We start from the raw sequence: 27,549 nt of genomic DNA, 5'->3' as shown, positions 1-27,549 counted from the left end.
GAGATCTGTGATAATGTCTACTACTTGTTTTTTTAATTTTTTTTAAAATTCAAAACAGTTATGTGGAGGGAGACAAATTAGACTGGGGCCGCCACAGTGCTGGGTAAAGTTGTCAACTCTGACTTGAAGCTCTTCTGGGAGACCACTCTGCCGTATTTCCCCCCACTATTTCTCACATTATTAAGCTATTACTGCTGTCTCCTGGATTGCTTTCAATAGTCACCAGGAGTTCAATGCAATTTCTAGTAGAGTCCATGCCAATTCAGGAAAGTTGGCAACCCCAGTATAGAAAGAGGGGGGCCTTAATCCAGGAAACAAACAAACAAAAAGTGCAGGGGGGGAATGGCACCAATGCAGACCAGAAAAAATGGAGGGGGAAAGGGAGGTAATTCCAAAGGACTGGGGAAAAAATCTATAGCAATATACTTGAAGATGCCAGAAATTAAATAAGGTCATTCTCACAACCAGCTATATCCAGGCAGGGCAGGTATATCCATATCAGTCCCTATCGCGGCGCTCTGCAACAGGGTAGCCCAGATTTTTTACCTGGGCTAATAGTGGGGTAGAAGGGCACGAGTGCACCCTTCTACTCCACTCCCCATCATACGAATGCTTGGACTGCCTGCAACTCAAACATGCACAATGCCGGGTGGCAAGAGCATCTGAAAGTGGGGGAATTCCTCGATACACCACTTTCCTGGTGCAGTGCATTGCGGGATGCCAGAAGATTTTCTCCTCTGGCAGCTAGCTCTGCCACTCACTGCAGCTTGGCTCATGTGCTCCAGCAAGCGGCAGAGCTGTCAGGTAAGGGAGATTGTGTGCAGACACTTGCCTCCTCACCCGCCTTCTGCAGCATGGTTGTGAGAACGACCTCAATCTGTTTTCACATTAGAAGAACTTTTGGGTTCTCTTAGTTCTTGATCATTTGCACAGTTCCAGCTTTTTCCATGATGGCTAGAAACTGGTGTAAAAAAGAAAGGTTGGATTTTCTTTTAGAAGAGACATGAAGCAAAAAGCTTTCAAATACACATGTTAGAATCAAGCTACAAGGATTTAAACTGCAAAAGGGCAAATTCCTGTTTTTGTTTTTTAAAATAATTATGAGAATAATTAAGCGATGGGAAACAATGCCTAAAGAAGTTCTGAAATCTCTTTCTGGAAGATTGTGAAAAAGGGCTGGACGAATATCTTACAAGGGCTGGTTTAAGGCATGTGACATCTTGCTTCAGTAGTAAAGATGTTGAATTATTTAACACGAGGTTCTTTTCATTCTGTCTTAGACTCTTATGTTAACACAATTTAGCTACAAGGGCCTTGGGATGATCTCTCTCTTTTCCTTCTGAATGTGTTTTCCCTCCTTCCACATCATCTCTTGTAGGCTTTGGTCATGCTGGTAAGCCAAATGGGCCTAGTGGATGCCGTTATCATCCAGAGCATTCTTGAGCAGCTTCGGCTTTCTCCTGTGTATAAAGTAAGTGTGTTTGGTTCTGTGGAGTCTGCTCTGTGGAGAACTACTTCTCATGCTAAATTGTATTTTCCTCCTTATTCTCTTTCCTGACCATGGACCTGCATTCAGAAATGCTCCTGCTGCTCTCGATATGGTTTCCATGTTTGAATTTTACTAAGTTTCTTGAGCAAATACCAGACTCTGCCGGCAGCAGACAGGCACTGTTTTGGACTTGCTTCTGTTTAGGGCACCTTGCAGCACAATTCTGTTCCCTCTGAAGTTACTCTGTTGTATCACCAGTTTCTGCTGATGTGAACTGCCATTGTTCTTACATATATATATTTGAACTTTCCAGAGGGTTGAGACAGAGTGTACTCAGGACCAGCCATCAATGAGGCTGTCTGAGGTGGTTGTCTCAAGCAGCATAGTGGCAAGAGGTGCCCTACACTACCGCCATGCCCTTTACCCACTTCTGCCCAGCCTCCACCTGGTGATCCTCTTTACACAGTGGAGTGCCAGTGGTGTGGTCCATCACCCACTGCCACCACTGCCAATGTACCTCTTCTTCCTCCCACACTCTCTGCATGTTAAAAAGGAAGAGGGCTGGGCAAACATTGGGATTCACTTCCAAGTCATTTTGCTTAGGATTGCAGCTTAAGAAGCAGAAGCTGCTAGGCCAGAGGATGTTGCTAGGCCCAGCCCCTGTCATTTCAGAAACCAAACAGCACTGTTTCTTTTAGAAGTCTGGTCGAGGATCTGGTATTATTAGAATATACTACAGTCTTCCTAGAATGGGAACAGAGTCAGAACAGATGCATTTATCAGCTGCCAGTTTTAACCTGATGCCTCAGGAGTTATGGCCTAAGCATACTACTACTACTACTATTGCTACTACTACTGATATTTATATACCACTCTTCAACCAAGTGTGCCGTCAAGTTGATTTCAACTCCTGGCGCCCACAGAGCCCTGCGGTTTTCTTTTGGTAGAATACAGAAGGGGTTTACCATCGCCTCCTCCTGCGCAGTATGAGATGATGCCTTTCAGCATCTTCCTATATCACTGCTGCCCGATATAGTACCAGTGGGATTCTGCCAAAGAAAACCACAGGGCTCTGTGGGCACCAGGAGTAAAAATCGACTTGATGGCACACTTTACCTTACTTCAACCAAAGTTCACAAAGCAGTTTACAAAGAAAAATACATAAAGAAAATGGTCCCCTGTCCCCAAAGGGCTCATAATCTAAAAAGAAACATAAGGCAGATACCAGCAACAGCCACTGGAGGGGTGCTGTGCTGGGGCTGGATAGGGCCAGTTGCTCTCCCCACCCCCCTGCTAAATCTTAGATAACCACCACTTTAAAAGGTGCCTCTTTGCTCAATTAGCAGGGGTTTATTAGCACTACAAAACCAGCTGAGCACTACATTACAAATACATACAATTACAAATTCATACAATTAGCACTACAAAACCAGAGAAGGTTGAGGAATGTGCACTTTGTCACATTCTCAGGGCATTCAGTGGGTTTCCCTCCCCTGAGTAAATCTGTATTGGATGAGACTGCATGTGTTATATTCTTTTAAAAGGAGGCTACATAGTGCCCTTGGTCTTTTCCCATGTGTGTGTCTTTAAAGGGGTTATCTGTGTTGTGTTCTTGTGGCTGCAGCTTTAAAATGAAAGTGATGAGGAAGGTAGGAGAAGGAGCACATCACTGCTTAATCTTGAGTGAGCTGGAGTGAGGGTGTAGGGATGAAGTGCCACTTGGTGAACAGAGCATGCTCTCTTTTTGTCTCTTTCCACCCAGCACCGTGCTGACTCTGCACAACTGCTGGGCACTGTTGGGCTGGAAGCAATCCAAGAGGAAGAATTGGAGGAGGATGTGTTTGACGTGCTTCTGGAGAAACTGTATGAAGAACCACATCTGGTGAGGTGGAAAAGTGTTGAGGGCCACTCCCTTAATGCTTGCATTTTGCAAAGTGGGCTCTTTCTAAAAAACATGGTTAGAGCCAAAGGGCTGCCCCCTTGGGGATGGGGCCATAGCTTAGAGGTGGAGTCCCAGGTTCAATTCCTGGCATCTTCAGGCTGGGCTGGGAAAGACTCCTGCCTGAAACCTTGGAGAAGCCGCTGCCAGTCAGTGTTGACAATGTTGAACTAGATGGACCAATAGACCAACTTGGGATAAGGCAGCTTCCTGTGTACCTATGTGCTCTTCCTTTCTCATGCCTAAGGAAGGACATTAGTGCAATTGGCCTTCCCCTAGTAACTGTCTTTCTGCCAGATTTTGCTCCAGGGATGCAAAAATTACTAACTGCATAAGGCAAGGGCAATGGTCAAAAGCTACCTTGTCAGTCAGAGGCCCAACTAAATGGTTGCTGGTATGGGTAAAGTGCCATGGAATATGCCTGTTTTGTGTCAGTGTCTCCAGTCCCTTCCTTACATGGTTTGGGTGGATTTTAACTATGCCTTGAAGCAGTTGGATTTGCATAGTTTGAATATGCCTTAACCACGTGAAGAGCCATTCTTATAAATAGTTTACCTTGTAGTATGCCACCCACATGACTGCTTATAAGACAATCACTCACTTGGGCTCCCTTGGGATATGTGTGCTCCAGGCTGATCCATGTGCAAATCCAGGTGGAAGTCAAGGTCAAGTATTCAGGGGAATCAGTCTGGATGGAAGGTGGTGGTGATGGACATGAACACAAAGCAGGGCTAGGGCCAATAATTTCTTCAGGTACGACTCATGTGCCTTTAGGTAAAACTTTTCTGGCATGGAGATAAAGTGATGGGAGGAGCCTCACTTGCTAAACTTCTTCTGGAAAGGCAGCTTGTTAATGCATAAAAGCCCAGCCAGGAAAAAAAGTCAACAACGCTAGTCATCACAAGCTAGGAATGTAGCAGTAGTAGGAATTCCTTGAGTGCACTAGCCAAAGGAACAACTCTAGGTAGTGCAAGCCTAGAGTCCAGTCACATGACCCAACTCAAGCCAATGAGGAACTTATAGAATGCATCTGTAAGAGTAGCCTCGGCTTGGAGAAAACTGACCTCCAGCTGCAAGTCAGATTCTTGCTGCACACTGATAATGCCTGGCTGCTGTGCTTGTTGCTGTTTCAATGTGGCTTGATAGACAGTTGAAATACTGTCAGCTGCAGGCATATCATACAGCCCTGCAATTTTTAAAAATACATTTACACATTCTTTATGCTGGACTTTGAGTTGAAATTGTTTAGAATAAGGGAACACTCATCTCTCTGTCCCAACATATGCTGAGATGGCTGGCCCTCCAGGGATGCTCATTTGAAGCACCACTAAAACACCTAGCTATTCTTGGGATAGATTGACAGGTAATGCATTGGTGGAATAATGGGAAATATACAGATGCCTAAAGCCCTCAGTATGAATGCACTCTTAATTATATCGGCACAGTCATGCCAGTATAGTTAAGATAGATGAGCAGTGTTTTCAAAATTCCGCCATTATAAGCCCTGAACATTCTATTGCTTTTAACATCAAAAGTATACATCCAGTACCCAATAAATTGTGCACACGTCAACTAGGGGACATGAGACACCACTCCTCCAAATTAGGTGCAAATCCATTGCAAAATGCCTGGGATACAGCAGTTTATATTTTTAGCTCCTAAAAAGAGGGTTTTGGTGTGGTGGCCGCTGCATCTCACAGCAATGTGGTGCCGCTGCATTTCGCAGCAAAAAAAACCCCAGGTTAATGGAGTGCCTGCTCTGTTAACCTGGTTTAAGGGGAGAGGAAATTAGGCAGGCTAGCTGCTGTTGAACCACTGGGCTCGTGGGCTCGCCTGGCTGGGCTCAGTTATCCCAGTTTCTGTGGATTGTGGGAATAGCTTCAGTGACTGACATAATGAGGAACATTACTCAAAGTAATTCTACTGCAGTTAAAATAACATATGAAGGAATGCCTAGTATTCTTTTAATTTTAATGAGTCTGCATTGAGTAAGCCATTATCTTAGCAGCATTAACCATTAAGTGGAGGCTTGAGGCTTAAAGGGAAGAAATCTACTCTGTATATGCTCAGAGACTACGTCACTTGTGTACAACTTTTTAAATGTACTCCTTTCTAGACAGAAGGAAAAGAGACAGAAACTAATAAGTCTCATTGGAACATGTCAAAACAAGCAGAAAGTGAGGGAGGACGGGCTCCTTTCCCCTCCTACCTCACTTTTTGCAGATCTGGGCTACTGGGTCACAAGGTCTCCCGGTCACCCAGCTGGGTCACAAGGTCTCCCGGTCACCCAGCTGGGTCACAAGGTCTCCCGGTCACCCAGATGACACAGGCTGCTTGGATAAACTCTTTCCTACCCAAACGTGATCTCTCTCATCTGTCACGCAGGTAGTAAGGCAGTCAGTTGCCATGGCTATTGAAGATTTGGAAATGAAGAAGCAAGTCTGGGACATTGTGGAGAAGTAAGCTGCAAGCAAGAAACTGCAATGACTCATTTCCGCCGTTCTTTCCATCAGCACATACCAGAAACTGTGTGTGGGGGTGGCGGGTGGTGGTGGGGGTGGTAATATTTGTTTCTGGGGTGTTTTTGAGACCCACATATCTTGGTATCTGTTCTAATTGTCACAGGGCCAGTTATTTCTGTGAAGGGAGATATTGAATTGGATGGGAAGGACCCTTATGATTTGCCCTTCCTATGTGGTTACAGACAGTATTCACACACTTTTATGTTTGGGACAAGCCAGGGGGCTGGATCCCATGATCGAAAGCTGGGTAGGGCATTTTCCAGATTACACGCTGCCACGTGTCCCATAAGTGCTCCTCTATATTGCCAGTGTTTTGACAACGCACTTGCTGCGCTGTCAGCAGAGTGCCGTCCATATTTCCGATGCCTTGTTTCAAATGTTAATGTTGCATTATGTGGTAATTGCGTTGCAGGAAAGTATCTGTATTTTTCTGTGGTAGGGAGGCTTACAACAGAGTTTATGCATTGTAGCGTGTTGCAGTATGGACAGTTTTTTGCCCTCCCCACCGCCTGTGCTTGCTTCCTCTGCCCCCTCGCTGTGGGGAGAGAAACAGGCAGGGAGAAATTTTGGCTTTCCTCCCCACAGATCCCAAACCCCACACCTCCCTCCTCCTCCGCTTGCTTCCAATAAAACTTGAGCTTGTCAGTACAGAAGGGGAGTGGGAGGGAGGAGATCGGAGGGGGTTTATTATTATTATTATTTCCACCGGGGTTCTTTTGTGCATTCCCCTTTTAATCTGCTACTTTGGCCAGAGACTCATACTAGTGCAGCTGAGCAGATTCCTGAATCCAACCCTTTCTCGTGCACTTTTTTACTGAAGCCTATTGAACTAAATCATTTACTTCTGTGCAATCCCTCTTGGTTACTGCAAAGCAAAGTGCAGGGAGAGTAAACAGTCACTTACTTAAAAGGAAGCCCATTGAACTGAATCATGATTAATTTACTTCTGTGCAATCTCACAGCCCTCTGCCTCCTCCTGCCTATTTACTTACTTACTTATTTCTCTGGAGGCATGCCAGTTCCTGTCTTTCCCCCCTTCCTGACTTACCACAGGATTCCCTTGCACTCCCCCTCCCCCATTAAGCAATTCCCTTGTTTTGTCACTTATTTGTTTATTTTGTCCCTTATTTGTTTATTTGATAAATGCATTTCAGGGAGAATATGGACAGCTCTGCCTTGAAAACACATTGCGATGGACGGAAAATATGAATGGCCGCCCACCTACAACAAAGCATTGAATAACGCTTTACTTTCGGTTTTAAACCATTGCACTATTCTGTCAATGCTTTACTCATTGCAAATCTCATAGTCTGGAAAATGCCTAGGAGGAACATCCAGGAAGGCTCCAAGCCCTGTGCAAACCCCCAAGAAATGGCCATGCGTCAGCAAACATCAAGGTAGGAGCGAGGAGGTGTGATGGACTACTATCCACTGTCTGGGTAGGACAGTGGCAGCCAACCCAGATTGTGAGCCCAGCACTGTGTTGATGGCAGAGGAAAAGTCCTGTACTGTCCTACCCAGGTCGAGGCTAGCAGATGAGCACTTTCCCCTCCTTCTGCTTTGATGTTGGCTTATACATGACCATTTCTCAAGAGCACACAGAACTGAAAAAGCCAGACTGGACACTCCTCCTACCCACCTGCCAGTCATGAGAATAAGCCCAGAGCCTCTGCCGAGGCAGGAATTTGGGAGGATATAGACTTCAGATAACTTTGAGGGGAAGTGGATCCTTGGCTAGCTCTGTGCAGGGATCTATAAGAGCTGGGTCCAGCAACATGGAAGGGATGTTGCTCTAGTGGCTTCTTGGAGCAGACTGCTGGTTTTCATTACTGCTGCCCAGGCAGAGTGATTTGGCCTCCCTAGGGGAGGCTGTTTCATAAAGGAGTGTGACTGTGAAGGAGGTCATTGAACTACATCACTCAGGAATCTGAGGGATCTCTGCCAGGCCAGCATTCTGTGAGGTTCATTCCAACTCTTCCCCTAGAGAATGATATTTTACACATCCAGAGATTGTTTGAACAGGAACATTCTTAATGCCAACAGAATCGGTATGAGGCTGTGTACCGATGATAGCTTTCCAGAGAACTGAAGAAAGTCTTGTAGTGCTATCATGGTTTGCAGTCAACGCTTTCAGTTTTTTATCCCAAGGGATTCTGTTTTGCATTAGCTGGGGCTAATGCAAAAGTAAGAAAAAAAGTACAGATTTTCTCTTAGGAGTGAACTTTGCTGGGCCAGCCATCCTGTCCATACTCCATTAATTTGTATGGGATGGAGGGAACTGGCTGCAATTAGGAATGAGAGAAATAGAGCTACACCCTTCTCAGTGATGCTTGTAGTGTTACTAAGCCATTCATGCAGGGGGTTGTGCCACTGAAACCATGAGAGGAAATTGTTCCCATTCTTCCAAGAAATAATAATCTGTACACAGTCATGCAGCCTGAGTCTATGCATGTTTACTCAGAAGTAAGTCTCACTGAACTTAATGAGAGGCTTACTCCCAAGTAAGCAAGCATAAGATAAGATGACAATCAGTTTATTAGGGAATAACATCACAGTGGAACTAAAGTCTTTTGTCCCCTTTAAATAATCTCATGGGGATGAAGAACATATCTTTCTTTCTCTCATGTTTCAGATAATGCTTCCTTTATCTCCACAGGCAGCTGAAGGATGAGAGGGAGGACATCCGAAGACAGGCAGTAATTTCCTTAGTAAGTCATGTTTCCTATCTAGCCAAATAGCCCTGGAGTTGCCCTATAGATATTATGCAAAATGAGATAGTGGGCTACACACTTGTATTTGGGATTAAATTGCTGTGACAGTCTCAGAAACCCCAAGCAGCATCTTTGTGGCTTCCTGAAGTGGGTATGAGTGAGCCGGAGGACTGGTGAGCTGAGCAGTCTCCCCTTGGATTATTACCTGACCTGCTTCACTTTTCCTAGGCCAAGAGTGAGCACACCTTGAGCTCAGAAAGTCCTTGGGAACCACCAGTTAATACATGAACCCTAAATATTGCCATCTCTCTCCACTCAGAACATCTCATACAATACTTGCAGAATTTAGAAGCTGGGGGGGGGGCGGAGTGAGTGATGCTGGTGGTGAGGGGGTAAGGCTGGGATATTTTGCTTCCCTACTTCTATACTGTTTCATGCCCTCTTCAATGAATTCCTTACATTTGGATCCATTAGCACTCAATTTAGAATATGTATACACTGCTTTTCATTTAATGAAGGTTCTCCAAGTAGTTTCCACAGCAAATGAAATGATGGCTCTTTCTTTGTTCCAAAGGGGTGCAGAGTCTAAAAAATGTCACATTGGAACCATCAGCAAACAGCCCCTGGCAAAGATGCTGGGCTGGCCTGAATGGGGACAGCTGCTCTCCCCCTGCTAAATATAAAGCAGCTACTACCTGAAAAATGTCTCTTGGCCCATTTAGCAAGGGCAGAATGTTAGTTGCTTGTTTTCATCTTGCCACGTCTCCCTTTTGTTATTTTGTATGGTTCTGTATTTGATCAGGTGGCTCACAGTGACAGAGAAGTTTTCTGCTGGTAGGTTATACTTTTGTCTGCAGGTGAACATAGTAAAAACGGTTCCCATGCAGTTCCTGACAAATCTGTATTCAGGGGCAACTGCCCCGTGAGGCAACAGCCTCCGCCAACAGGGGCATTGAGTGTGAGCGCCCTGCCCTGCCCTGCCCGCTGCTGTAGGTGTCACTGCACCTGACTGCTGCTGCAGATCTGGTAAAGGAGGAGGGGGCAGGGTCAGTGAGATGATGGAGCAGCATTGGGTGGGTGGGGGGAGCCCTAAGGGATGGCATGGCAGCAGCAGAGGTGAGGTGAGGGTGGCACCCTCGCCTCACCTCTGCGGCTGCCATCTCATTCCTTAGGGCCCCCCGAAGCTGCCCCATCTTATTGACCCTGCCCCCCTCCTTTACCAGACTTGCCCCCTATCTCACTGGCTTCAACCCTGCCCTCCCCACCACCTTGCTGGTCTCGCCTCCTGGAGCATACTGCTATAGACAGAGTTATAGACTGTCTAGGCACTGTGGAAGGAGCCTGCATCTGGTGGCAGCCTCTTCTTATTGCCGTTGCATCAGCAGTGCGCTCTCTCTCTCTCTCTCTCACTCACTCACTCACTCACTCACTCTCTTCCCTCCAGCAACAAATTTGCTTTGTCTGCTCCCAAAATGGAGCTCCCAAAATGGAGTGTGAGGTTTCTTGCTGGAGGGTGGGGGGAGAGCAAGCTGCTGTTGCTGTAGCCACTGGAGCAAGCTGCCTCTGCACTGCCTTGTTGGGTGCCAATGCCAAGCAGTGGCATGGCCCAGGAGGTGAGGCTGGTGAGGGGGGAGGAGGTGGGGCGATGTCAGTGCCCATGGGGCAGGTGTCTTGTTGCTGTGTGCCTCAAGAGGCAAAAGGCCATGAGCTGGCACCGCCTGTATCTGCTTCAGAGAGAGATGAACAATTCTCTAATGCTGCAATGTTTGTTTGTCAGGTTAAACATTGTGCCACATCATTAAGGAGGGTATGCTAAAGTGCAAACCGGATCCTTGCTACATTTTGCTTGGCTTCAGCAGTTGCAAAGTGAGACTCTGCTCTTTTGTCTCTTGCTAGGGCGTCCTTGGCATCCGCCTTAAAAGTGTGTTCTTTACCTTGCTGGAAATGTTGGAACTAGACACCAGTGAAGATGTTCGCATACAGGTTGGTGATTGGGTGCTCCGGAGACAAAAGCTTTTGTGTGTGTGTGTGTGTGTGTGTGTGTGTGTGTGTGTGTGTGTGTACACGTACCATTTTGGCTGACCAGTACCTTAGCTTTCCATCCCACTCCTCACTGCCATATTGCAGGTTATCAGGACATTTGCCACGTTGGGAATGAACAATGTACATGTGAGGAAGAGCCTGATGCACAAGGAACAAACAGAAGGAATTCTAGCCAGGTATTGTGTGCATGATAGGAACGGAAGCAAAGCTGTCAAGGTGGAAGAGAAGCATTCCTATCATACCTCTCTGTGAGGAGGCCTCTGGAGGCAGAAAGGGGGCAAAATCTCCAGGGAGGCAGAGACAGGAGAAGCAAGTGGTGAGGAGATGAGCACCCCAAAAGTGGGAAGGAATGTGCCAGACCCAGCTCCTATGCAGATCAGGGTGAGGCAAAACCAGTCTGAAGCCAACAGTAGCAGACCCTCTAATTGCTTGGTGCTCAAATTATGGGGGGGGGGGATTCAGACTCCCTTACCTTTGGTGATGGCTCTTTTTGAAGGCTGTAGGGAGAGTGATTGGGCTAAAATTACAAGGTGGAAGGAGCCAGAAGGTGGGGCTTATGGATTTCATAAAGGACCTCTACTTTTGTTGGAAGTTAAAGGACTTTGCGCTGTCTCTTGTCTCAGACAGTGGAGGACAGACTAGTAAGTCAGAGGGCTAGAGGGTCAAGACATTGGTCATCCCTTCTCTACTGCTCTGACACTATCCCTTTGAAATGTAGATTGGTATTCTTAGGGATTAACTTCCTTCTTCTCTCTCTTCCCTACCTGCCCTTCTACCTTGCAACATGGCAAGCTCCTCTCCCTGCACCATGTGTGCAGAGAAGATGCAGAATCCATCTGCATCCAGCTAGATAGATAGATTAGAAATCCTAACTCCTCACTTTCCTATCTAGAATGGAGTTCCTTAATAAATGCGTTATGTATTAATTTGTAACTATGAATTGGCTCCAAATTACTTTACTCTCAGCATACATGCATGCCTAACTAAATTCCGCTGTGTTGTGCCTCTGTGCACTCTGCTATAATGAAAAAGGGATTCTCTCATCACAGAGAACTTCCAACAACTTTCCCCATCCCACGATTCAAGCACTACTCAGACTAGCAAGCAAGCTTGAGCCAGTTGCTTTAATAGGACCCAGGGTGCATCACCTGCCTTGCCTTCTGTTTTATTGGTGTAAAGAGTCTTCCTTGGCTGGTGTGGCTGGTCACTCTGAAGTTCCCTTCTCTGACCAGAGTTGTGTGGGGATGCAGAGGCTGAACCCCTGCCTGACATCCCTCAGTGCAAGAACATAGTAGGCTTTAGTCCTAGTAGATTGAAAATGGCTTGATGAAATGTTTTCCTCTGTGGAGCGCACGAAGCAGAGTAGCAGGCATAAGGGGAAAAGCCTACTGATAATCTGTCACTCAGAGTCCTGGAACTGAGTGGTTGGCATGCCCGCACTGGGAACGTTTAGCATCAAGCTTCCTGAGCAAGTTGTGCATTCAGGAAATAAACACTTCAAAAAGAATGGTCTCTGGGAGCAGATGATATGTAACTGGCTGGGCATATTGTTTATTAAAAGGTTCAGAAATATGTATCCCTCCAGGGGAGCCAAGTTCATAGACCTTCCTTCCCTTCCTCAATATTTCTGCTTCCCTCTCCCCACCTCCTTTCCAGGGAATCTTCCAAAGCCTTGAAGATCCTTGATAAACTCTCTGGTGCCCAGAAATACTTGATGCTCCAATCCTACAGGATCCAGTGAGGTCTCATTTTTTTGGATGGCAAAACGGACACGAAGACAAGACGGATGGAATAAAGCATGGCTTCTGGTTTTCTGGTGTCCAGCATATAGGAAGAGAGGGAAGATGTCTGAGGTTTTCTTCGAGCATCCCTATTCGCGGAGTGCAGTTCTTCAGCAGTTACTTGGGGTTGGAGAGTCAAGCTGATGGCAGATGTTCAGAGCCTGGCTAATCTTTCTACAGACTGGTTAGCTTTTGGTTGCCATTTGGCCGATACACTTTCAAGCCATATTTAATCTGCATAACTTTGTTTCTGTCAATTTAAGCAAATCACCAGGACCAGTTTCCTCCTTGGACCAGATAGTGAGGAACCATAAACCACAGGGAGGAAAAGGGCTATATACCAGGGCTGTCCTTAGGGCATGGCAAGCAGGGTGACCATCCTGGGCCCCACTCTTTTAACCCCCATTGGAATTAACTGGAAGGGGGTCCCACACTGGCTGATTTGCCCCAAGCCTCGCACCCCACCAGGGCTCTTTAAGGACAGCCCTGCTATATACATTAAAGGAACTTCATCTTTTGATTACTGGAAGCCCTGCTCAAAGTCTTTTGTAGGTGCCTGAGCTTCATCTTTTAAAGCATTGCTCTGAAACGATGAGAATCAGAAATCTGTTTGCTTTTAACAAGAGTGCATAGTTTAAAAAATGGAAATCAAGTCAGATCCAAATTCTACATTCCATGATACAAATAAAATCACCAAGTCCTATGTGAAGGTACACTGAAAGCAACACCCACCCACCCCTGGCCCCATTTCCAGCAGTAATATTTATCTCTCGGGCAGGTTCTTGCACCTTCCTGCCATGTGTGGCTTCTGTAAATGCAGATCTAGTATTTTTCTCTTCTTGGCATCACAAGTAGTGCCTGTCTGCTTTCATTCTTCAGATCATCAAGAGATGACTGTGTTGAGCAGAGTTCTAACCAAAGAGCAATGAGTTGTTCAGTTCCATGCTATCACCCATTGCCTTTTTCAAGTAGAAGGGGCTCTGGTCTAGGGCACTGCTCTGGATAAAAACACACCCAATGCACAAGAGAGAAGCTCTTTGTTAACATTTAGAATTCTTTGCCACCTCTGTATACACAACCTCCTCGGTAGTTGTCTGTGGGAGAGTTGGGTTGCAGACAAGATCTGCATTGGCATAGATGGATTTCTCCTGCAGATCTGAAATCATCAGCGTGGCGTAAGGAACTTCCTCTCTCTTCTCTGAAGCCTGAAATGAAATGGTCCTATTGAAACCAAGCCAGCAAGCTTATGAGTGGAGCAAGCCCAATATACTCTACAGCAGGGCTGCTCATCTTCAGCTCTCCTGCCGATGTTGGCCTACAACTCCCATAATCCCTGACTATTGGCCACTGTGGTTGGGGTTTATGGGAGCTGTAGTCCAAAAACAGCTGGAAGGCTGAAATTGAGCAGCCCTGCTCTAGAGACTGCATATGGATGTTTCTTTTTGCCCCCAGTATTATTCCCCAACCTGGCTAGAAATCAAAATCAAGGCCATTCACATGACCAGGCAGATGGGTGGGCAGGAAGTCTTTGCCAACACCCCTCCCCCCTCCGATGACCAGCAGACTTCTGCTGGGAGTGCGACTTGCGCTCCCAGATGATCCATGCTGCTCTATGCAGCATGGATCATTTGAGGCCAGGATTCGTTTCCCTGGCCACTGGATATCCCTCAATGCACCACGCGATGAGTGTGGTGCATTGGGGGATATCCCTGTGAGACGGGCACTCTGGGAGGAACCTCTGCATTGCTGTAGAGCCCTGTCCCATCAGAGCCTTGGGGTTGGTCAGGAACAGCGAAGCCATTGTGGGCATTTGATGTATTGTGTGTTGACTTGGCATCTGAGAGACAAGTGAGCTGGGTTCAGACAGCAAATAACAGGAACAGAGCATTAAGCCCATTTGAAAAAGCCCAAAGAGCTGCAAAAGTATGCTACACTTCTGGCCCACTAGCTGAAATGCAACTGCTCTGGATTTATACTTGTCAAAGTTTGTCTCTTCACTTGTACATGTTTTAAAGCTTGTTCCTGTTTCTGTTACACTTCTCCTAATCGTAGGCTCCCCTCCCCCTTCAAATGTAGCTATGACCCAGATAGAAAGTCACGAACAAGCATTCTAGTGATTATGGCCCCCCCAATGCATCTTCCTTTCCACAATCTCATACTCCCCCACTGAAATGCTGAGAGTCTCTAAAACACAGAGATGCAATTTATTAAGTACCAAAGGCAGGGTCTGGCTTTGGTGCTTCCCCACCCCCTTCACCCCTCCCTGCTTGGCACCTAGGACACCTAGAGGGTGGACTGATCCTGATCAAAGGCCACACCGGAACCACTGGCTGAAGAGATTGTTTGTACTGTACATTATATTTTAATTTAAATCTACAAGGAAAGCAATATAATTTAAAAGTAAAAATTTATATTACAAGAGGCTGTCTCGCGGCTACTGTTAGTGGATGTATTTGCACATCGTTTGCAACCTATACTATTTCATGCATTTCTGATGTGGGGAGAATTCTGTTCTGAAGGCACTGCCGGGTGACTGCCTCTGCAGCTAACAGTAGCACTTTTTAAGTGACAGGCAAACAGAATCGGCCCACTTGACACCTGCAGTCTACTTGGAGACTCCGCCTATCTCTGTGGTGCTAAGCGAGGTGGACAGTGCCTCTAGGGACTGATCAGCAAAGGTGGGACAGCAGCTATGGCACAAAAGAAGCAAGAGTAGTACCCCTTCCTCCCGCTGGTTGGTACTTGTTTCTTCCATTCCTGCTTCGAGCTGCCACTACTGAGGAAATAAACTACCTGGAAGCACCCAAGGACTGGCTTTGTAGAAATGCACCAGGCAATGGTGGGTCCAGAATCCTTTCCATCAATAGTTTCCCCCTAACTGGAGCCCAGGTTTCCATAGCCTTAGTTGCTGCACTATTCATTCCCATCTTTACAATAAAGGGCAATATAAAATGAAATAAACCCACGAAGGGATTTTGGTAAAAATAGTCTAAACATCCAGGATATGAAACATCAGGATATTAAACAACATAGTTGACTGTTCTGGCCCCAGTAATAGCTGCCATAGTCTTCAGAGCTAAAAATGAATTCTTAATGGACCCAAATAAGGAGCAAACACCTTCTCTTAGTGATCTAAGCAAATATCCAGTAATAGATTTTGTTGTTAAGACAGTTCAGACCATGGCATCACTCAAACATTGGCTTCAAGGTTGTGTGATATCACAGAGTGATGCAATTCTTTGCCTTACCATTTCTGATAGGTTTATTTCTTTTTCTCTCTGCACACATGAACCTGAAACAGATGCCTCAATAAATCAGATACTGTATGTCAAACCAAGCAGATGCAACAAGTGTAAGTGCAATAAATTCCTGTGGAATTTTAGTCAAGCGGCAAGAAACATATACTTGGCTATAATCCCTCTGGTGTTAAACTCCTACAGCAATACAAGAGATAATCCTAGCTAAGGTCATAGAACCAGAAAGGTCTCCAGTCACTGGTGCCAGCAAATTACATTTCCCCACATTATGCGATATGCCCCCCAGTTCAAAACAGAGGGCCTTTCTACATGTCTTAGCTGTTTAGCTGTTTTAGCTACATTAGTGAGATTTTTACTGTAAATGATTTTTCAGTGACAAGAGTGATATTCCATTTGGATGTAACAAATGGTGTGCATACATGTGTATATGTGTGTATACATGGCGAATCCTGACTGCAGGGGAAACAGCATTGCTGTGAGGAAACACACATTACACTGCACTTGCCCTCTTTTAACAGCAATCTGGCTGCAGGTGTGTTCTTGTAGTCATGAGGGGGTCATGACGCACAGGTCATGCTCCTGTGGGTCTGCAGTGAGGAAATGCAAAGCCTTCGGAGAAGAATAAGAAAAGTTCACCATGATCTTTCCAGGGCCAACCCAACCATAGAGCAGCCAAAAGAGGCAGTCGATTTGGGACTGTTCAGTGGCTGGGTTGGCCCTTCCGGGGGTCTGCCTTTCAGACCCTGCCCATAGCACCCTCACAAAAACCAATCACAAGGATGGGGCAGGCAGTGGACAGCGGAGCGGACCTTCCAGGCATTTGAAATTCCTGGGCCAGGGCCGGTGTTGCGGCATATGTAGATCTAGAGGAGTGGAGTTTCCCAGGAGCAGAGAGCCCCGGTTTCCAGCCATCCTTGGATGGTGGTGTGCCGGTGCACATCTCCACATTGGCGGGTGGGCCGGCAGGGTGCAGGGTTTGACAGGGACTTGGCAACGGTTCCTGAGACCAGGAGAGCACTTGCCCAAGTGCCCGTCCCTGCGGCTTTCCCACATGGAGCATCCTCCCTTGCTCCCCTTAGTCTGCCACTCTCATGAGAGAGCATTATGTGGGGTAATGGGCTGGAGATTCAGCCTACAACATGAATACCATTTTGTAAATTTTCAATTAGTGTCCAAAGGATGGCTCTTCTCATGGGTAAGACTTAGGGAGCAAAAATCCCCCTCCCAGAAGGGGCTGGGCCCTCCTTCCCCACCCTTTCTTTGTAAACAATAGAACTTGGCTGCTCCAGCTCCTCTAATTCGGTTTGCCTCTTGGCTTCCCCCTCTTGTTCCCCTGCTTCCACTTGGTGTGTTCGTGCTTGTGGACACGCATGACTGCTTGCCCCGAGTTGCTGAGTGGCTTGACAGCATGGCCAGTCCGGAGCCTGTAGCCTGGCAACTCCATAGCTGCATGGCTGACAGGAGGGGCAGGGCTGTTTTTCTAAGCCGCTGCGAGCGAGAAGTGCTGAAAGCATGGAGCAGCAGCGTCCTTGGGTGGGTCTGTGCCATTGCATCTATAATTGGAGTTTGGAAATGGGTACTTAACTGCAGTTAGGGACAAGTCTGCCTTCAGGCGTAACACTTTGGTGGCATAACTGCAGTTATTGGTGGCGAACCATTGAGAAAATCTCAGGTCTCCCAATTGGAGTTTGTCGAGGCCCTTAACACAGGTTTTCCAAGTTCGGGCATACTACAGTTAAAAACTCTGTTCACTTTAAGTGCAATTAAACTGTATGTCTGAACTGGGTCTAAACCAGGCCTGCTCAACTTAGGCCCCCCAGCTGTTTTTGGACTACAACTCCCATAATTCTCAGCCACAGCAGCCAATAGCCAGGGATTATGGGAACTGTAGGCCAACATCTGCAGGAGGGCCGAAGTTGAGCAGGCCTGGTCTAAACCTATATTTTGTATCCAGTTACTAGCTTGGTAGGTTGTGGGAATACTGTAAACATTACTTATCTTGATTTCAGCAAAACATGTGACAAAGTTCCACAAGATATTTTGGTGAGCAAACCAGTAAAATGTAGAGTAGATAAATAATATCATCAAATGGATTCATAGCTGGTTGGAAAACCATGTTCATCAATGGCTCACCAAACTGGAGGGAGGTTTTGAGTGAGGTGCCACAGAGCTCTATCCTGGGCTGGATACTCTTCAACATTTTTTATCACTGACTTAGATGAAGGGATGCAGGGAAGAAATGACTTTAAAATGGGATGGATAGTGAACACCTCAGAAGGTAGGAATATCATTTAAAATGAGCTTGATACTAGAATAGAAAAGTGGGCTGATATGAATAAAATGGACTCAAACAGAAACTAAAGTTTTGCACTTGGGGGTGGGGGTGGGAATAGTCAAATGCACAGGTATAGTCTGGGAAATACCTGATTTGGCTGTAGCCACATTGTCACAAGGATGTAGACAAAATGGAACAAGTTCAAAGGAGGGCAACAAAGATGGTTGGGGTGGGAAACAAACTCTGTGGTTAAAGGAACGGGATATGTTTAGCCTGGAAAAGAGAAGATAGAGGGGGGACATGGTAGCACTTCCTTCAGATACCTGAAGTCCTGCTACACAGATAAAGGCAAAGACTTGGTCTCTGCTGCTGCAGAGCGCAAGATTAATTCATAAAGCTTAAGTTACGAAAGGGTGGATTTTGGTACAGTAGTGGCCCAAGAATTCTGTGTGCCAGTGCCAGATGTTTTCATCCCCTACTCATGTGCACATGCATCTTTCTTATCCTCTTTTGTAACAGAAATAACCTTTCCCATCACATTTTTGGTGCCTCTTTCCCATGCTGCTGAACACTGAAAGGGCAACAGAGTACTAGAGACACTCTGTAGAGCATCTCCAGTACTCCACTGACATTCTGACATTTTCTTTTTCATTCCACCCCGCTTTTCTCAATCAGATCGGCAATGTGGGGAGGAGATGTGAGTAGTGGCTGCCGCTGCTGTTGCTACAGGAGCAGCAAAGAAGGAAAAGGAGGAGGAGGAAGAGGACCATTTCAAAGTGGCTCTTCGCAGTGACTTTTGGACAAATAGTCAATCAGAGAATGAAGCTTTGTGACTGTGCAGAGTGTTGCAGAAGAAAGCCCTGTTTAAGGGCAGCTTTACACTGGATAAAAGCAAAGTCCCCCCTCCCCCCACTTTCTACAAGAGATGTGCCAGGCATAAGGGAGAGAGCCAGATAAAATTGTCTCCTGTGACCTGATGGAAAGCATTAAAAGTATTCAGCAAAGTAAGGATATGGGATGGAAAAAGTGGGGGACACGTAGATGGTGGGAGAGCAATGTCCCACCTGCCCTTAGTGAAGAGCATCCCCTGGCACAGCATTGCTCTCACCTCTTTTCTTTTTCCGCGACACCACCACCAGTACTACAGCTGCAAGCAAGAGAAGAATAAACAGCAGAACAATGCAATATATCACCACTTTGGACTTTGATTTCCCAGGCCTGTTGCCAAAAAAGAAAAAAGAAAGAAAAGACAGAATATGTTTTTACATTTTTGCTTTCAATGATTATTTCTTTTAGAAATCTTCATGTAACAAGCACAAAAGAAACATTGAAATAGTACAATCTGCTGTGACCATGGCCAGTTTGTAACACATATAAAGCGTGATTGCACTACTGTCAGATATGACTTTGATTAGTGGATGGACAATGTCAAAGAAGTATGCTGGTTTGGAGAAGGAAACCCCTCTATTCAGAGCTGTTTCTGTTTGGTTGACATAACACATGGCAGGTAGCAGCAGGTTAAAAGTGTTCGTGTTAAAGCTAGATAGCAGAAAGATTTTCAGAGGCAGCCTCTCTCCCCATTCCACTTGATATCTCAGCCATGGAAGATGCTAGCTGCAGAGATATTGTACACCATTGAGCCCCTGGTGGCGCAGTGGTAAAACTGCTGCCCTGAACCAGAAGGTTACAAGTTCAATCCTGACCAGGGGCTCAAGGTTGACTCAGCCTTCCATCCTTCCGAGGTCGGTAAAATAAGTACCCAGAATGTTGGGGGGCAATATGCTAAATCATTGTAAACCGCTTAGAGAGCTCTGGCTATAGAGCGGTATATAAATGTAAGTGCTATTGCTATTGCTATTGCTATTTTTGGGCAGGCGGGGGAACTATAGGGGTTGTTAAAAGCATTTCAGGATCACTGATTCTACACAGAAAAGACTCACATGATAGCATAATGAACACTTATTTGATTTTATTATTATTCTGAATACTTCTATTCTGTTTCTCATCAAAAGCATTCTCGGAGTGGTTTACATAGGGAAACATGAGGAGATGGTTCCCTGTCACAAGGAGGCACACAATCTAAATAGTGACAGTCACTGGGAAGGACTCTATGTTGGGATGAACAGGAACAACGGTGACTCCCTTGCTAAATAAAAGAGAAGAATACTTTTAAAGCTGCCCCTGTTTGCCTGGTTAGCAGAAAATCCCAATACTCACTTTGAAGGAGTAAAGCTGGTGTTGGATTCAGTAGTCTTTATGGGGTGGTTGAGTTCTGGCTGTTTTGTTGTTATTCCTTCTGGACCTGAGGAATGGACAATGAAAAATAACCAGACAGAATCAACAACAATTGTAGTGGTAGCCCTTCTAAAATAATATTTTGGCCTCATCCCTACTTCTTTGAGAGGTGAGAAGTTCCAGGGAATGCAGTGTTCCTATCTCTGTAGGGCTGGTCGTGTGAATGACCTTATTGTTTTTCTTATCAGATCCATCAGACTTCACTCCAGGGTGATGCAGAAGTGTTAACAAAACATGTAAGGGCCATCAAATTGGTCTCCAATTTTTAACCATGATTTATTTACTTAACAAAAAGTTAAGCAGCTATTACCCTAATTCCTAACATTGCATTTTTTAGCACATGAGGAGGAAAGTTTCATCAGGCCTTTGATGTTGTGGAGACTTTCAATTTTTCATTTACATAGAAAAGGCATCAACCTAGTATTCTCTGCCTTACATATTTATCTTTATAATGAGTAGATCAGGTCCAGAGGATGTCTGCTCAGCTTGGCTAACCCCAAAGTGCCTCAGAGTCAGAGCTCAGGGGATGAAGTTATAACAACCCCTTTCCACCTCCTGTGGTGTGCTCATAGACCCAGTCCTCACTTGCCTTTTGTCCATCATCATGTTGGGCTGCCTAAATGTATACTTGTGCACTCTCTGTACCTCCCAGTCCCATCCCAATCATTATGGCCCTTCCTAAGATGCACTCTGCCTTCCCACCCCTGTCTTCACTTCCCTCCATGACCCGCTGCTCAGCTGTTGCACTTGGGTGGTGTCTTCAGAGCCTCTCTTCCAACCAGAGCTGATGCTGCAGCTTGGGAACAGTGGCCATGAGCGGGATTTTGAGCTGGAACGCCAGCACATGGTAAGCCTGGGGTCCTGTGACAGTAGAGAAGGAGAAGCATTTACCTAGGGAAATAGTCACTTGAACACTGTGCCTTATATTACCGATAATTCTTCTCTCAATGCCACACTGATAAAAACCATCATCTTCCAGTCTCAACTTGTCCATAGTCACATTGAAGTAGTGTTGTTTCTTATTATCTTCAATGGAGACTCTGTCTTTTTCCACTTTCTCTTCTGATTCTGATTTAGTTATACTACTAGAACAGACTTCTATGAACTGGTATCCTTTACACCAAAACTTGGTGTTCTGTTCAAACGCTTCCTCATAGTGGCAGGATAGACGGAGTGATCCTCCTATGTAACCTGTCACTTCAGCTGGACCTGTCAATGCCAAGCAGCCTGTGGAAAACAGAGAAGGAAGACTGATCAGCCAGCTTATTCTGTACAGTCAAGCTGTATTGTGGCCTAATAGAGTTTGCTATTGCACATTCAGGAAATGTCTTCTTCCAGATAAGCTCCTCCTCCATCCCTGTAAGCATAGATCAAATTATGGGTTTATTCTCTGAGATCTGTTGCTTCTGAAGCTAGGCTAGTAGCTATAAAGACTAAAGAGCAAGGTTTTCTTGAGTAGGGCACCTCTCCATTGAGCTCCCTTTTTAGGGAAGCTCACTGGGACCCATTCATTACTGGGAGATCTGTAATGGGAGATGTCCCTTTGAGCTGGATTTGGTGGGTGTTTGTTCTCAAATGACCAAAAGTGAACCTGAGAAAATCCGTTTTGTGCAGTCTTTATGTGAGCCTGGATTTTTGCTGAGAACCTCACCTGTTGTTTTGCACTTGTGCTAGACCTTCACTCATACCTTCCCAGTCAAAACACACAGCTATTTTTATGTATGTATGTTCTTGGACTTCAACTCCCATAATCCCTAGCCAAAGGCCACTGGGCCTGGGGATTATGGGAGTTGAAGTCCAAGAACATCTGGGGGCCCTATGTTGAGAATCCCTGCTCTAGAGTATTCAGATGAGGCTTTTTAAAGGGAAGTTCAGTGGACTTGCACAAGAACTGCTTGAGGAAATTATGCTAGAGCATCTGCACATCACAGTTCTTGCATTAGTTAATCCTGCTATTTTCTGTTCACACCAAGGTGTGCCCCTACTACTACCCCTCCCACTCTCACTTCCCCTGAAGGTGCTTAAATGTGCATGTACACAGAAAATGACAAAATCTATTTTAATTTTAAATTTGTTGTTGCACACTAAGAAACACATTTCTTGTTTACTGCATGTCTTCTTCCTGAGCTTCTGCAGCATTACCCAACCCCCAGTCACAGACTCCAGTAGGGCTCTCCTGAGTACAAAAGCAGCAGCCTCTCACCACTCTGGCACAGAGCGGTACTCCAGTGCAGAGATCTCTGGCTTTCCCCAACTCTGTTGCCTGGGAAAGATCCTGCATGCCAGGACTTGAATCAGATCCCTCTGGTAGGTGGGGTGTGTGTGTGCCAGGAACCCATCTGATTGGAACACTGGGGATTCCACAGAGGAGGAGGAGGAGAGGAGGAGGAGGAGGAGGAGATGAGTGGAGCTCCTGATTCAGAACCAGAGGCCCTCCTCTCCTTGACCCTACCCTTCACAGATCTGGGGAACACCTAGATGAGGTGGCATCAGTGGGGAGTCCCATGCTCCAGAGATCCCTGCCTAGCCCCCACGGTGAAACCACCCTCGTCTCTACTGCCAAACCCGGATCCAGACGCAGCAGTGGTGCTGGAGTGCTTGGCTGACAGCCTGCAGATTTGATCTGGAAGGGTCTCCTCATGAGGCAGAGGAGTTTCCTTGGGCAAAGGAGATAGGGACATGCCCACATGGAAGAGATGAGGCTGAGTAACGCCAGGCAGAGGCCTCCCTGGATATGGAAGAGCCTCCACTGCAGACAGCCCCACTGCTGGTGCAACAGCCCACTATGACTCTGCTCAGCCAGCTACTTAACTTGTTGCCTACTGTGACCAGCAGCTCCTACAGGTTGAGCTCAGACACAGGGTGAAGTAGGTGGGTGCAATCCCTACGAAAGGTTCCCCCTCCAGAATCAAGCCCCCTTCAAGCTGCTACTTATTAATTTTAATTAATTATTATTACTATTATTAAGTCAGGTGGCAAGAAGAATAGTACAATTGTGCAAGACTGACAATGGGTGGGTTCTCAAGATCCCCATGAGCTCTGCTTATCTATCTATCTATCTATCTATCTATCTATCATTTGTATACCTCCCCAAACTTGTGTCTCTGGGCAGTTTACAATAAAACAATGCAAATTAAAACAAAATTAAAATGATAAAACAAAATAATTAAACATTTAACACAAAGTTTAAAAAATATTTTAAACTGTAAATCTAATTAGAAGAGTCTTAACTGCCTTTTAAAAAATTGGCAGAGATGGAGAGGCTCTCTTATTTCAGTAGGAAGTGCATTCCAAAGCCCTGGGGCAGCAATGGAGAAGGCCCGTCCCTGCGTAGCCACCAGATGAGCCAGTGGCAACTGTAGATGAACTTCTCCTGATGATCTCAATGAGCAGTGGAGTTCATGGTGAAGAAGACGTGCTCTTAAATACCCAGGGCCTAAGCTGTTTAGGGCTTTCTAGGTTATAACCAGCACTTTGCATTTTCAGTGTTAAAGGTTAAATCCCAGATTCACATGGTCTACGTGCTCCTGATTTGCAGTTGTAAGAACCCACACATTTCCAATGATGTCAGGTTGGTATCATGCTATCCTGCCATTTAGCAGAGACTGGTAAACAAGGATTTGATCTACAGCTGTTGATCTCTATTAAATGCTGGGTTGGGGCAGTGCCAACCTGACACCGCTGAAAATTCCTGGATTCTTACAGCCACAATTTGAGAGCAAGTGTACCATCTGAATCTGGGATTTAACTTTTAACAGAGCTCTCAAGAATTGTGAGAACCCACCCAACAAAAATTAAAAAGGTTGGGGAAGCTGAAAAGTCATAATAGCTACCTAAGTAGCAAAGGGGGTGGGGGGAAGGCTGCACAGGTGAGAACGAAAGAGAAGTGCATCCAGGAAGCGAGGGGTGCTCATTGTTGGGAATTTTCTCTGGTAAGAGAATCCCTTTTTCATTATAGCAGAGTGCACAGAGGCACAACACAGCAGAATTTGGTTAGGCATGTGTGTATGCTGAGAGTAAAGTAACTTGGAGCCAGTTCATAGTTTCAAATCAATATATATGGCATTTATTAAAGAACTCCATTCTAGATAGGAAAGTGAGGAGTTAGGATCTCTAATCTATCTATCTAGCTGGATGCAAATGGATTCTGCATCTCTGCACACATGGTGCAGGGAGAGTAGCTTGCTTGCATGTTGCAAGGTAGTAGGAACAGGAAGAGAAGGGAGAAAGGAAGTGCAAAGCAGGAAGGAAGTTAGTCCCTAAGAGTAGCAATCTACATTCCAAAGGGATCGTGTCAGAGCAGTAGAGAAGGGATGACCAATGTCTTGACCCTCTAGCCCTCTGACTCACTAGTCTGTCCTCCTATGTCATTGAGACAAGAGATAGTGTAAAGTCCTTCACTTCCAACACTCATGTGTAAATGAGGAGGCATGAGCAGAGCATACCCATGGAAGCTAGTCCTTTCATATGTCATCACCCACACAGAGCCAGCATAGTGTAGTGGTTAGAGTGTTGGACTAGGATCGGGAAGATTTGAGTTCGAATCCCCATTCAGCCATAAAATTAACTGGGTGACTCTGGGCCAGTCATGTATCTCTCAACCTAACCTTCCTCACAGGGTTGTTGTGAGGATAAAAATAACCATGTACACTGCTCTGAGCTCCTCGTATAAGTTTAGAAAATAAATGAAAATAAATAAATAAAATTCGCAATGTGGCCTTTCCACACCTTTTCCTCCTCCCACATGCCCCAACATCCCCCCCCCACTTTTTTGTTCATGTTAGGAATTAAAAAGTGGTTGGAAAAGACACAGGTATTTTGTGATTTTCAAGCAAATGGTGCAATAAGGTTGTACAAAGTGCTGTTGTCATTTAGACAGCCCACAACATCACTCAGCAGTGGCTAAAATAAACAACCAGCTGGATGTAGCTCAAGTGAGGTTTGCAAACAATTGGATCCAGAGGGTGATATTTTCTCAGTACTCTAACATAAGACAAAACAAATCCAAGACATGGGAGTAAAGTTACTTAAATGATAAACTGAATTACAAAAGGTTAAAATGGAGTGTGTGCACATGTGAGCGGAAGATCTTGATTTTTAAAGATACCCCTATAGAAAAATACTGTACAACAAACACAAGGCTGTCTTGCAGAATTTGCTTCTGAAGTTCATAAGTGACATTCCTATGATCTTTGCAACCCTTATAGTAGCCCTTTTCCTGCTCTTTTTGTGCCACCTGCTCTTCTGTTTCTGCTGCACTTTCTGCAGTATTGTCCTTGCTTCTTTAAAACAAAACAAAACACCTGCCCTACACTTATGACCTGTGGCCTTGGAATAATTTTAATCTCTTCCTTACCTGGAGTTAACACCCAAATGAGAAGATACAATGTCCTCAGCATCTTCATAGTTCTCTGTTAGAGTAGGCGTAAATTCAAGGGTAAGCAACATCTAGATGGTCTCTTGAGCTTGTGGATTCCATAAGCTGGAAGGGAAGTTCTGCAGCTCACTCACAAGATCTGAAAGAGAGAGCAGAGAGCAGAATGACTTCCTCCTGGAAACAAAAGAAGGAAGCCTCCTCTTCTGCCACCCTCCATACACATGTTGCTGTCATTTGCAAATTAACCATTTCTGGCTACTCTCTGAACATAATACTTTGTGACAGAATGTTAGCTTTCAAGAATGCAGCCAAACCTTGTTTATCTTAGAAGGGCTTGTGGTTTCAAATCAACATCAGAATTTGATGGCTGTCCTTTTTTCTCCCATAAGTGATGGTCATGCAAAAGGGCTATCAGTCTTTGGAGGATGGTAGCACCTTCAGTTGCTAATGTCTAATTACTGCTTGTCTTGAAATTACTTTGCTTGGTTTTGTAGAAGATATTATTCTTAGTAATATATTTCCAATTAATGCTATAGCTGATAATGGGAGCAAAATTTGTTTTTGCCTGATACTGAAAGTAAAAAAGACTTATCCTAGAATGAGCAGCTTTATTAAGTTTTGTAATGTGTTATGTGTTTTTGTTGTATGTTTTAATTTCTCTCTTGTGAGCCGCCCAGAGAACAATTTCAGACTTGAATTGACTTCTGTAATGCACTCTATGTGGGGCTGCCTTTGTACGTAGTCCGGAAACATCAGTTGGTTCAGAATGCTGCAGCCAGGTTGGTCTCTGGGTCATCTTGGAGAGACCACATTACTCCTTTGCTGATGGAGTTACACTGGCTGCCAATAGGTTTCCGGGCGAAATACAAAGTGCTAGTTATAGCTTATAAAGCCCTAAATGGCTTAGGCCCTGGGTATTTAAGAGAGCGCCTTCTTCACTATGAGCCCCACGGCCCATTGAGGACATCTGAGGAGGTCTGTCTCCAGTTACCGCCAACTCGTCTGATGGCTACACAAAGATGGGCCTTCTCGGTTGCTGCCCTGAGATTGTGGAATGTGCTCCCTACTAAGATATGATCCTCCTCATCTTTGGCAATTTTTAAAAAACATCTGAAAACCCATCTTTTTAACCAAGCTTTCTCAGCCTTTTAAAATTTGTTGGAATTTAATTTTGTGATTGATTTAAATTGTTGAATTGTTTTAACATTTTATATGTGTTTAAATTGTTTTATGTTAACCTCCCAGAGATGAAAATTTGGGTGGTATATAAATGTGATTAAATAAATAAATAAATAAATAAATAAATAAATAAATAAAATAAAAGAGGCCATTTATCTCAAGAAACGGACACAGCTGGCGTATCAGCCGAAGCTGATAGAATGCACCTCTGGCCACTGCCTCATCCTGGGACACCAGGGAGAGGTTTGTGTCAAGAAGCACCCCCAGACTGCATACCTGTTCCTTCTGGGAAAGTGTGACCCCATCCAGAACAGGCAGATCAAAATGGCTCCCAATTTCCAGCCCCACACAATAAGTACCTCCGTCTAATCTGGATTCAGTCTCAGGTTGTTATGTCTCATACAGCCCATCACTGCCTCCAGGCAGGCATTTAGGGAGGTTATGACTTCTTCTGACGAGGTTGACATGGAGGAAATTTGGGGGGTGTCATCAGCATACTGGTAACACCCTGCACCAAATCTCCTGATGATCTCTCCCAGCAGTTTCATGTAAATGTTAAACAACATCGGAGACAATACTGAGCCCTGAGGGACACCAAACTGAAGTTCAGATTTTAAAGAACAAAAGTCCCCGAGGGACACCATCTGGAATCTGCCCAAGAGGTAGGAACATACATAGGCA

At 45.3% G+C, this 27,549-nt stretch overlaps 2 protein-coding genes across 8 annotated transcripts in view; one reads left to right on the top strand and one right to left on the bottom strand.

Moving 5' to 3' along the window:
• HEATR9 (HEAT repeat containing 9) overlaps positions 1–12,517 on the top strand; it is a 55,340-nt gene extending 42,823 nt beyond the window's left edge. The window contains exons 11-17 of the mRNA XM_053296371.1: positions 1,379–1,471; positions 3,252–3,371; positions 5,814–5,887; positions 8,607–8,658; positions 10,558–10,644; positions 10,789–10,880; positions 12,361–12,517. Of these exons, the coding sequence (XP_053152346.1) occupies positions 1,379–1,471; positions 3,252–3,371; positions 5,814–5,887; positions 8,607–8,658; positions 10,558–10,644; positions 10,789–10,880; positions 12,361–12,445 (603 nt within the window). The 3' untranslated portion in view covers positions 12,446–12,517. The remainder of the gene's footprint in view (positions 1–1,378; positions 1,472–3,251; positions 3,372–5,813; positions 5,888–8,606; positions 8,659–10,557; positions 10,645–10,788; positions 10,881–12,360) is intronic.
• A 566-nt stretch (positions 12,518–13,083) lies between these two features.
• On the bottom strand, positions 13,084–25,818 carry LOC128345054 (CMRF35-like molecule 8). Of its 7 annotated transcripts, none has more exons than XM_053296372.1 (6): positions 25,669–25,818; positions 21,204–21,539; positions 20,235–20,319; positions 19,126–19,235; positions 15,734–15,777; positions 13,084–13,690 (listed from the first exon to the last, which is right to left on the bottom strand). In XM_053296372.1, exons 1-6 carry the CDS (start codon positions 25,715–25,717, stop codon positions 13,526–13,528), a joined length of 789 nt encoding a protein of 262 aa, XP_053152347.1. In that variant the 5' UTR covers positions 25,718–25,818; the 3' UTR covers positions 13,084–13,525. The 7 variants fall into 7 exon arrangements, with proteins under 7 accessions (XP_053152347.1, XP_053152350.1, XP_053152348.1 ...); XM_053296375.1 differs by having other exon boundaries at positions 19,126–19,164; XM_053296373.1 differs by having other exon boundaries at positions 21,243–21,539.
• Between the last annotated feature and the right edge of the window lie 1,731 nt (positions 25,819–27,549).

This window comes from Hemicordylus capensis, chromosome 2 (genome assembly GCF_027244095.1).
Source record: "Hemicordylus capensis ecotype Gifberg chromosome 2, rHemCap1.1.pri, whole genome shotgun sequence".
Taxonomy (NCBI): domain Eukaryota; kingdom Metazoa; phylum Chordata; class Lepidosauria; order Squamata; family Cordylidae; genus Hemicordylus; species Hemicordylus capensis.
Note: the sequence above shows the minus strand (reverse complement) of the source record. Positions and strands in the feature narration are given on the sequence as shown.

Coding starts and splice junctions, on each gene's coding strand:
- LOC128345054 (XM_053296372.1), bottom strand. CDS start 25,717: ATGAAGATGCTGAGGACATTGTATCTTCTCATTTGGGTGTTAACTCCA. Junction 20,320..21,203: donor TCAAGTGACTATTTCCCTAG/GTAAATGCTTCT, acceptor TCCATTCCTCAG/GTCCAGAAGGAATAACAACA. Junction 13,691..15,733: donor AAATAAACCTATCAGAAATG/GTAAGGCAAAGA, acceptor ATTTCATTTCAG/GCTTCAGAGAAGAGAGAGGA.